An 11,044-nucleotide genomic window follows, 5' to 3' on the forward strand; every position below is an offset into this window, starting at 1 on the left:
GCAGATCCTTCACTGGCCAAATGGGAGCCAGGAACTCCGAGTTCTGGTTTGGGCTCCTCCTCAACCTTGGACAAGGGAGGGGACCTTGAAAAGATCACCATCCTGCCCTGCAAATGTTTCAGCAGCTTTAAAGCTATCTCAGCCTCAGGCTTCCAGACCTAACTCCTGTGACCTGTCTATTCCGTCTACCCTTTTCTCTAGACACTACACACCTGCTGCATCCTCCTACTCCATCCCCAAGCAAGGGGCATTTGCACTGGAATTGCCTCTCTAGTACCAGCTGTCGCTAGGCTGACCCTGTCCCGCACCGTCTTCTCCACCCAACTCTGCTTAAGCTGGAGCTGCGGAAGGCTGGTGCGCACACTCCTGGCGTCCTGACTCCAGCTGGGGGAGCCATCTGCCCGACAGGCCTGACAGATTCTATGGCCGACTGAGCTCTCAGGCCACACTCAGCGTTGCGAGCGCCGGATCAGTGGTGGTTAGCAAGGCCTACGAGACCTCTGAACTGGTGGAACCCCTAAGCCCCGGCGCCGATCTCTGCAGCAAGGTGGCTCTGAGGTTGCAGCATGTCCCCCCGAAATTCTAGTCCCCCACCTCCAGCTGCTGGGACCTGCAGTGTCCCGGGGCTAAGGTCCGGGTCGGAGATTCCAGACCCTAACGACCGCATCGCCCCAGCAAGCCAAGCGGCCTTTACAAACCATAGTAAACATTTTATTTACAAGTCTGTGGCATCCTAAGTGCATCGTCTTTCCGCCACGACCCCTAATGCGGGGAGGACTGTTTAGTCCAAAGCTTCACAGTGCGAGCTGCTTGTATCCAGGCAAAAGTGCTCGGCGGGCGCTGGGAGCCTGGCGAGAGGCACTCCGACTCCCCTCGGCTCTGGGCGGGGTGGGCTGCACCGGCCGGGACAGCGATGCGCAAGCTGGGACTCCCGCCGCCACTGGAAAGTAGGCACAGAATCCAGCCCACACTGGGAGGCTGGGAGCCTGCACGCAGGGCCCCGCGTCTCCTCCAACCTCGTCCAGTCTAGAGGCCGCCGAGCGGCGCCGGGGCGGGCTCGGGGCTTTTGGGGGCGCTGCCAAGGGCTGGCTGGAGCGCAGGGAGCAGCTCCGAGGCGCCACTGCCGCTGCTGTGGCCGCCGGAGCTCCCGGCGCCGCCGGTGCTGCCGCTACTGAGGACGCCGAAGTTAAAACCGCCGCCGCCGCCGCCGCCGGTCCCGCCACTGCCTCCGCTGCTGGCGGCGAGGAGGGCGCCGGCGGCCGAGGCCTTGATGACCGTCGTTTGGTGCAGAGACCGCTCGGCCCCTTCAGTCCGCTCCGTGTCGCTGGGGGCCATGTCCAGAGACTCGGAGTCGCTACTCTCGCTCTCAGCCTCGCCCTCCGAGCGGCTGGGGCTCAGCTCCGGCTCGCCGTCGCCAGCCGGGGCTCCGCCCGACGGTTTCTCGCCAGCCTCCTTGTCTTTGTCCTTCTGGGCCTGGGCCTCCTTGGAGTGTCGCCACTTCATCCGCCGGTTCTGGAACCACACCTTCACCTGCGCCGCGCCGCACCGGGAGACAAGTAGGGACACGGAGGTGAGACGCAGGCTCGCTCCTATTGGACTTGCGCGCACCCCGGGGCACTCCCAAAGGCGGGAAAGCGTCGCCAGTCGTCCCCAGCACCTCTACCACAGGCCAGGTACTGTGCTAGAAGCAGGGACCGAGAGGCAGCCCAAGGAAACCACGAGGATCACCAGAGATCCTCGCCTAGGGAAGCAACTAGGACTGTTTCTCAAAATGTGGCCCTCCGACCGCTAGCCTGGAGTGACCTGGATGCCTGTTGGAAAGGCAGATCCCTGCACCTTGCCCTCAAACTAGGGAGGATCAATGCTCTAAGTCGATGCTTCTTGACCCCACTTGAGCCAGGAACCCCCCTCCCACGAATCTGATTACAATTATGGACCCCTGACCCAGAAAAATGCACATATACCCAAGGTTTTGCACACAGTTTCAAGGGTTTGGTGACCCAATATTAAGAATCCCTGCTAAGTTGGGCCCCTCCTCTACTGCCACTACCCAAGGCAAGTCCCTACAAAAACAATTCTTTTTAAGGAGCAACCGTGGAAAACAAAGGGGGAAGGGGGTTCAAAGAGTTAATCCCAGTGGGGTGGGGCACCAATGGACCTTCTATAAAAGAGCATTTCCTTGGCATGTGTGTACTCAGAAGCTGATAAGGACCCTGCCCCTGCCCGGGATAGACTAATCCTTCTGTGGGCTCAGAGAACACTGGAATTAAACCTGTGCAAAGTGGAGGAAGGGGGTAGGGATGGGGCGGAGAATCTATATAAATATACAATCCCCTGGGGGTCCCAATGCCTTCACACAAGTTCCAGCTTCCCTTTTAAAAATAACATCCACAGCTGGTGGAAAACGGCTGGACTCTTCCAGTGTGTGTGCTGGGGAGGGGAGTTGTGTGATGGAGGACAGAAGCACCCAGGGAGCAAGGGCCATTGTGGTGAGGTGTTCGAGAACGGTGACTCTTCTATTTTCAAAACTTAAAAAAAAAAAAAAAAACAGGCCTTGAACTTGACAAAAGAAAACATATTGAATTCAGGCACAATAGATTTGCTATTTGAAGATTTGTCTTGGAAAAAAGAAGAAACTCAACTAGGCAGAACCTGGTGAAATGCTCTTGGGCGTTCTAAGAAAATCTCTTTTTCTTTCTCTTCCTCACTTCCCCCTCCCATTATGCCGTTAGAAAATCGGACTGACTGTGGCTGCTCCAAGTGGACTTCTTGCCCTACTGGGGCTAAGTAATTCCGTTTGAAATAATGTTTTCACTTCCTCACAACTGGGGATTTCACAATCCAGCAGCAGCAGCAGGAGGATGAGGGAGGGAGGACAGGAGGGGGGAAGAAACAACAACAATCTCTTGACTTTGGAGTTTTATCTCTTCTGAAATAAACTGCCTCCTACAGCAAATTGTGCTACAGTCGAGTATATAATTATTATCTCCTGCTGCCTCTTTGCCTTCTCGGCAACATGCTTTCGCTTGTTGGCCAAAATAAACACGCAGCGCTTGTTGACAAACCTCTTTGGGGATGGGCTATTCTTTCTGTCCTTCTCCCCCACCCCCTTCCTCTCTCCTATCTCAAATTGAGAAGTCCACTTAGTCTCCTGAAATTCGAGATCTAGTGTTTCCACTGCAAAAGGAGAGTCGGCCGGTGGAGGGGGCCTTGGGGCTAGGCCGTGAGCTGCTGCCCGTCAAGGGGGCTGTGCGTCGGGGCCAGAGCTGGCTTACCTGGGCATCGGTGAGACCCAGCATCGCGGCCAGCTGCTTTCGGTCTGGCTTGGTCACGTACTTCTGAATCTCAAACCTTTTCTCCAGACCTTTCCTCTGCAGGTTGGAGAAGACCGCCCGTGACCAGGAGCGCTTTCTCTTGTACGTCTGCGGCATGGTGTCCTTCGTGAGCACAGCGTAGGGACCTGCCACCATGTGGGTGCAAGAGAGAGACAGGAGGACCCAGTTAGTGCCCTATCCGCGGCCTGCATGCCTGGGGCTCACTGTGATGCTTCAACTTGTTTTACGTTAACAGTCGGCTCTGAAAGCCCTTCACGCAGACACAGAATGGCCTCTCTAAGAAGGAAATGTACGGCTCTTAAGACCATAGGCCGAAGGCCTAACGCGAATCTGGAGTGGAGAAGCCCGGCGTTTCACCGATTTATTCCAAAGTAAAGACATAAACCGAATGCATGGCCATCAGGCATGCTAAGAGCAGGCGAAAATGCGCCTCGGCCTAAAGGATCTAAAGATGACAGCCTCGATTCTCCACTCTGTGTGTGTGTGTGTGTGTGTGTGTGTGTACTCGCATCCATGCCCATCCGTGAAGACGGAACCTTCCGGCAAATGTTTAAGATCATTCCAAAATGAGTGTATGTTAGTAACACCACCACTTGCTGCATTTTCAAAGCACCCTCTCGGGCGAAAAGACTAGGGAACCCCCCCCCCAGCCCACCCGCTCGCGCACACTTTCTTCCCTCCCCAGGCTCCCCACCCCTTAACCCCGGGAACCGAACGAAGAGTGAGCTAGCTCACTGAGAAATCTTTCGGTTTCTCTCCGGACGTGGTAGCCTCCCGCATCAACTCCGGGATTGCTACACCTCGGTGGCCACGTGATACTCCAGTCCTAAGTGTTTTGGCAGTCGACCTGCCCGTTAGGCCGTCGATCAGGAGGGTTTCCGTACCTGGAAAGGTGTCTTGAAACTGATGCTGAACTGAATTTCTCGGGTTCGAGCTTAAGGGACTCAGGATGGCAGAAGCCTCGTTAATGGGATCTAGAGACGCGAAGAACTGGCCGGTGGAGGGCTGCAGAGCGGGGAGGTGCATCCCCGCGGGCCGCCCGCCGGTTAGCAGCGATGTGAGATCTGGGGACGAGGGAAAAGAAGAGCTGTTACCCCTCCGGCAAAGCCACACTCACACTCTCTGGGACTTGTTCGTCTCCTCCCCCACCCCTCCGTTCCGTTTTCCTGAAGGGAAGTGGTAAAGACCTCTGTCTCCGCGCCGCCGGGACGCCTCTCTCCCGACAGTGGCCCAGGGGCACTTCACGAACTGTTCCTGTGTGTCCCACAGGTCCACGTCCACGCATACAGCTAGGAAGGACTTCAGGTAAAGAGGCCTAAACGAAGTCACTTTCAGGTGCCTTCCAAGAATTCCACAGACCTAAACTGTCCCTCCAAAGGATCCCTCGCCCTGCTCTCTTGGGAGTTTAGAGTCAATATTGTTCATCTATATTCCTTGGGTAGAATTTCACTAGAAAGCAGACAAATGGACGGGAAAGTGTTCCCCAAAAGGGCTTTTCCTGCCAAATAATGTAGTTCTCTTTGTAGATACGTGATTAAAGAGACAGAGAGATGATAGTCATTTTAGCAAATATTACTTACACCAACGTTTTTATGAATACTGATTCTGTGGCATGTGTTTTTAAAGCATCTCTGGATTCTTCTTCCTCTTTTTTTTTAAATGTAGAGCAGGTGAGTTTTAAACCTAATGTTTCACAGTCTCCTTACAACTCATTTTCTTCTCCCTCATTTTACCGATTTGTCCTTAATTGTGAAAACACTCAAAGGAATCCCAAAGGGCCCAAGGATCGGGGAGTGCGTCAGTGCCCTGTTCAGAGGCCTGCAGCCTCTCGCCCAAGACCTACCTCTCAGTGTGTTGCCTTCCTTGACTTTTGGGTCAAATTCTGCAGACAAAATGCGGTCAATTCCAAATTTGAGGTCCTTACTGGAGGGGGCCGGGGCGGAAGCGCTATGGTGGGGATTCGGGACCAGCCGCGACCCGGAGGCTGGGGGCTGCAAGCTTCCAGCCCGGGGTGGAGGCGGAGGCTGCTGCTGCTGCGGTTGCTGCTGCTGCGGTGGCTGTTGTGGGTGATGGTGGTGGTAGGCGGCTGAGAGCGGGGACAGCCGCGGAGGGAAGCCAGCCGGGACTTCGGAGGGCGCCACCACCGGGGTGGGTCGAAGCGGGGATCTGGTGGCAGCTTGGAAAGAGGCGTGCGGGTGAGCCGATCCCAAGTGTGCGGTGAGGGCAGCGGCCGAGGCCCCCGCCAGACCCTCCGGAGCCGCCCCCGTCTCCCCAACGCCGGCGTGCAGGATGTCCGCGATGCAGAAGGAGGGTTTCTTGACGGCAGCGGGGTCCAGGGGGAAGGAGCAGCCGCCCGGGCCGGCGGAGGAACAGTAGGCGGCCGACCACAGGCTGAAGTTGGACGCGTAGAAGGGAGCCAGCCCGGCGGCGAACATTCTGGCGGGGTGCACGGAGCTGCCGCCGCGGCCTGGCCGGGCCCGGTGGGTGGGGAGGGGCGCGGGGAGGGGCGCGCTAAGTCCAGGAGGAGGCGGCAGCCCAGCCGGGGACGATCCGCTTACTCTTCTCCGTCCGAACTGAAGGGAGGCCAGGGAGCCCTAGCGCCACCGAGGGAGGAGGCGAGGGCCGGATCCCGGCCACTCACGGCCTCGGCCCCTGGCCTCACTTTAAAGGCGGCGCGGTGCCCGCGCTCCCCGCGGGCTGTAGGCGAGCGAGGGGTGCTGGAGCCGCTAGGCGGGCGGGGGCCGCGGCTCCACAAACGCCGGGGAAGCCGGGGAGACAGGCGCCGGGCACCGAAAGAAACACTGAAACAGCTAAGCCTTAACAGCTAAATTTAAAACAATAACAATAATAGTCCGTTAGTTTAAAAAGAAAAAAAAAGTAATAAGAAGAAAAAAAAAAAAACTCCTCTCTAAAAACTCCCAAAGTTTTGGCAGGAGCTTTCGACTCAGACTCAGGGTAGGACCTCGATCCGACCGCTCATTGGCCATCCTGGTGACCAATGGGAGTGGGAAGTGGAGGGGAACTGGGAAAGAGGGCGTGGCCCGCCCCTTCGGCCACGCCCCGGCCACGCCAATCTGTTTGCTGCTGGCGCGTGGGCAGTGCTTGGTCGGGCGCGTCCTTCTCTAAAGGGTAGGGGACTTCGAACAGCTGCTCCAGGGAGTTCTAACTCCCACTAACTTCTGCAGCTCCGAACCGGCACCAGGCGTGGAGAGTTGGTCACAGCGCTCCTGGAGCTCTCGCCTAGAGAAGCTGGTGCTCCCGCAGATTATCGCGGGTGCAAGGCCCGCCTTCTGGAACTCTGGTGGCGCCCTAGGTTTCCCTCCTGTTTACATCACTCGGGCCAGATTTTTCTCCAGTCGGCCTTTATCCCGAGAGTCGGTGTCTTCTACAAAGCTCCGTCCTTCGTGGGTCCCCGCCCCCACGCTGCCCTGCTCTGCTCTCGCGCGGGAATGCGGCGGCACTGGGTCCGCTTCCCTGCCTCGGAGATCCTTAGGGAAGAGAGGAGGGGCGGTCGCAAATTAGCTGTATTCCGAGCTGCCACACACTGACAACTTGAACCAGTAACTTTTCAAACAAAATAAGATGGATGTCTCCGAACGTCTCTCTTGGACGCAGCCAACCTGAGCCTCGGAGACAACAAAACAAGCAGCCGTCCGAAACCTGGGAGAGCGGCACGCCGTCCCCTCCTTTAATGCACCTTGTAGGAAATGTCACCCTCCCTTCTCCGCCACATCCCCGATCACGTGGCGTCCATTGTTTTGCAAGGGCCCACAAGAGTAGATTTCCTTGGGGTTAAATACTACTTTCAATGCTGTGACTATTTCTCCAGGGAACCCCCTGGGCCTGGTCGCAGGAGAACCTTCAGTGGTGACCGACCTCTTCACTTCGGACTTCGGGTCTTCAGAGCGCATAGTGGGTGTAGTGCGGGGTTTTCTGCAACACCAACATCTCTATTTTAAGAATTCGTTCTCTTTTAAATTATAGTCAGAGTGGATTTCCCCACCCCTCTCCCATACAAACCACAGGCCACCCAGATGAGCTCTTCTTGCACATTTTCAGGAAGAAAATAAAATAATAATAATGAAACAGAGAAATCTTTTGTTTTCGATTGTCCTAATAAGCATCTTCTAACAGAACAGCATCTTCTGTGGCGTTTTCCTCCCCAGACTTTCAATATAGTTGCAATAAAGTTTCTGTGGCTTTTTTTTTTCTTCCCCACTTCAGTATTTACAGGGCTTGCCGGAGAAACCCAGAAAGGCAACTGAATTTGCCATGCCTATCTCGAGTTCAGGATTTGGGCTAATGAATTTGGTTTCTAGCCTCTGGTTGCAGATGCTGTCATTTTAAGCTTTTGACTTTGTCCTGGAAAGTATCAATCACTAATCAATCATTTCTAACCAGCCAGCACTGAGAACAACCGCCGCCCCCCTGCCCCCCCCCCACCAGCTTCTGTCTGTCTCTGTCTCTCCCTCCCTCTTTTACTAAGGGGGTTTCTTGCCCTGCTCCGTGCAGCCTCAGCCGCGACAGAGGTGTTATGTCCAGAGATGGAAAAGAGGGGGGTGATCTGCTGAGGTGAAGGGCACCTGGGGTGAGAGAAACGCAGGACGACCAGTCCTTCTGTTTCTAGCCAGAGGCCATGGGGTAGACAAGCATAAAGCCACTCGAGGTGCTGAACCCTCCTTGAAAGGCTCCAGTGCAGGCTTTGCAGGAAAAGGCTGAGGATTCTGGGGAGACTCCTGTGGGAGGGCGCGACCTCAATATAACTTCACTGCCCTCAGGGTAAAACACTAGCGCGAGTGTGGTAAGGGTGGCCTTAAGCCCTCTGTTTCTCTCTTTTCCGGTGTCACTTCCAATTCCGCTGCAAACATTGAAACCGCGGCCTAAGCAAAAACTCACAGTTCGAAAAGAGGCGCTAATATTTAGGCCTCACCCCCGGCAGTCGGCCGGCAAATAAGACGCGACCCTCGGGAGTGGGTGCAGGGTAAAGGCTGGGCGGAACGCGGGCTCTCCGGGTTTCCAGCGGCATCCACTACCCGCCTCTGCAGCATTTCAAGGCCCCGGGGAAGGAGGCAGGAAGGGTGAGGACGAGGCCCGAAGGCGAGTTTTCCCCCGCAGACTCTTAGCCCCGCCTCCCGCTCCTTTCTCCCGGCAAAACCCGCGGCTTGATTGTAAATTGCAACTTGCCCCGTGCGCCCTTCTGCTCTCCCAGACTCTCGGCTTCATTGCAACCGCATCAGCGCCACCCAGACCCACCCGGAGCTCCCGGGGGGAAACGCGAAAAAGGAAACCTTTGGAACGACCTCCTGCCTACCCTCCACACTCCTTCCCAGGCCCAGGCTTCGGCTCTGCGGGCCCCTCTCCCTCCTTTGAGTCCGCAGAATCCCCTCCTCCTCCTTACTCCCCCCCACCCCCACCCCTCAGAACCAAGAAAGCAGCAGGAAACCCTGGACTCGCCGGAGTTCAGGTCATCTCCTGTTTTTTGATGGGCTCAAACTCGGACTAAATGAGCGGATGTGCCTGCAAGATTGGTCTCAAAATAGAAGCGCCCTTAGTATTTTAGGATACTGCAGAAATCCTTATTTCTTCCGGAGAAAAACTCTATAATGACTCCTAGCACTTCCCCTTTCAATATTTGTACAACTTTATCTCCACCGACAAGTTGCTCGGTGACGCAAATCCGCCCTTGTGTATTACAACTACCAAAATAAATGCGCGGAAATCAATTCCCTTCTAGCAATGAAAATATAAATATACAGCTGCGACTTTCCCCTTTAATCTTTACTTTCCGAGCGGCTCCGGGCTGTGGCGAAATGAACTGTCCAGAGCAATTGAGACGGGGCGGGGGGTTGGGGGGGAGATGGGGGGAGGCCCTGGGGGCAGAGGCGAGGGCTCCGGGGGCCTGGTAGCCGCGGATTCCGGGCTCCAGCAGGAGTGAAGACGGCCTGACTAAGCCGAATTAACTTGAGCTTAAATGTGGCTGCACCGTCCTTTGAGGAAGCTCAGATGAAAAGCCAACTTTGTCTGAGGTTGTATAGCTGCACGGGCAAATTACAGTTGACAATAGAGCAACAGAAGTAGTCGTTTATACTGAAAGGTTAAACAGCTTTGGGTGGGGGGGGCGCACTAGGTTGGGAGATACCATAATAGCAGGGGTTTCAGATCAATTCTGATGGCTGTCTTTAATGTTTACACCCTCCCCTTCTAAATCAGAGGTTTATGCGTTGAAGGGAGAGATGGGTCTCATTACCCTTCGGTTGTCCTGTCTTCTGAGTCTCCATCCTTAAATCACCAATGCTCGGGAGCACAGATACACACCAAATGAGCATGAAAGCTCAAGGAGAGTGAATGTTGAGCTTTGCTTATTACATAACATAACTCGTCAAGGGCTTAACCTGTCCAGATGTGCTTTCTGCTTTTGGACTCTGGAAAAAATAAGGTACAAGGTACACCCCCCCAACACACACCTTTAATTTCAAATATTCATTCAAAGAAAGAAAGAGATGAAAATAATTAAATATTCACGGTCAGAACGAGAAGGAAACAGCTCACCTAGCTATCAGGATATGAGAGGTTTGCGGCAATGTAGGAATCTGAGTATATTCTGCCTGTCATTCTGCCAGCTGAAGATTTACAGACTGATGGGTCCAGTGCTCGCATTTAGCGGTCGGTGCGGGCCTTCTCTTCCTTGTGACGCTAGATACTAGTTTAGGACTCTAGAAAACAAACACACACACACAAACACACCTTGGATTATTCTAAGTAGGCCACAACTCCCTTTTCCTGGAGACCTTAGTTATTCCAGAAGTAAATATAGTTCCTGAGTTTTTTGAAGATAGTTAGACTTTGATAGGGGGAAGGAAAGGTGAATAACAATGTGGTAGGACCGCAAGGTCCATAGTCCCTTGATTTATTGCTTTTCCTTTTCTCATTTCCCAGGTGAGGCAGACTTACAGGTGGCCATCTCTTTATGTGGCCATAGCCCTGCCCTTGACCTCTTGCCAACAGATCTGTCTTCAGAGCTGCAGACAGCTTTTTGGGTCTGATCCCATTTGCCCTTTTTCCTCACAGAGTTCCTCACATATTTCTTTTTCCCCATTAATAGGATATACCACTTCACATACATGTACCTTCTCTCTCCCTCTTCCTGTCTTACACACAAACACACACACACACACACAAATATGTGTGCACACACCCATCACTGGGGATCTTAGAGACTAGGGAGAAGGGCAGGACAGGCGGTTTGGGGTTTGCTCTTGTTGCAAAAAGCTATATCTCTGTCTCTCCAAGTCTGCTCTCCACACCTAGCCAAGAAAGACCTCAGACCTCATAGAGCCCATTTCCACACGGCACATTGTAACAGACTCACACATATTTGCAGTGAAATCATGACCTCATAAGAATAAAATATGAGAGACCATCTTTAACATGGAAGAGATTTAGTACTTCATTCAACAGGTTTCTATTCGGTCGCTGGAACCAGTTCTCACTCCCTCTCCACGTATTAGTCACGTATTAGCACATTAGCTGGATGTGCTCCCTGAGTTATTGAATCTGAAGAGCTGGGGTTTTATTTCTAGTGAGTAAGTTGAACGTTAAGGTAGGAGAAGAAGGTGTAGGTGAAAATCATATATTCCAAACAACTGTGGGGTTGCCAGAGAGAGAAGAAAGGCACTCCCAAAACAATATTTATCTAAACAAACAAAGCC

At 54.0% G+C, this 11,044-nt stretch overlaps 1 protein-coding gene across 1 annotated transcript; it reads right to left on the bottom strand.

Moving 5' to 3' along the window:
* Positions 1 to 689: 689 nt before the first annotated feature.
* On the bottom strand, positions 690 to 6,234 carry HLX (H2.0 like homeobox). Its single transcript, XM_065892553.1, has 4 exons — positions 5,179 to 6,234; positions 4,220 to 4,399; positions 3,276 to 3,460; positions 690 to 1,530 (listed from the first exon to the last, which is right to left on the bottom strand). Exons 1-4 carry the CDS (start codon positions 5,768 to 5,770, stop codon positions 1,027 to 1,029), a joined length of 1,461 nt encoding a protein of 486 aa, XP_065748625.1. The 5' UTR covers positions 5,771 to 6,234; the 3' UTR covers positions 690 to 1,026.
* Positions 6,235 to 11,044: the final 4,810 nt, after the last annotated feature.

This window comes from Phocoena phocoena, chromosome 1 (assembly GCF_963924675.1).
Source record: "Phocoena phocoena chromosome 1, mPhoPho1.1, whole genome shotgun sequence".
NCBI lineage: Eukaryota > Metazoa > Chordata > Mammalia > Artiodactyla > Phocoenidae > Phocoena > Phocoena phocoena.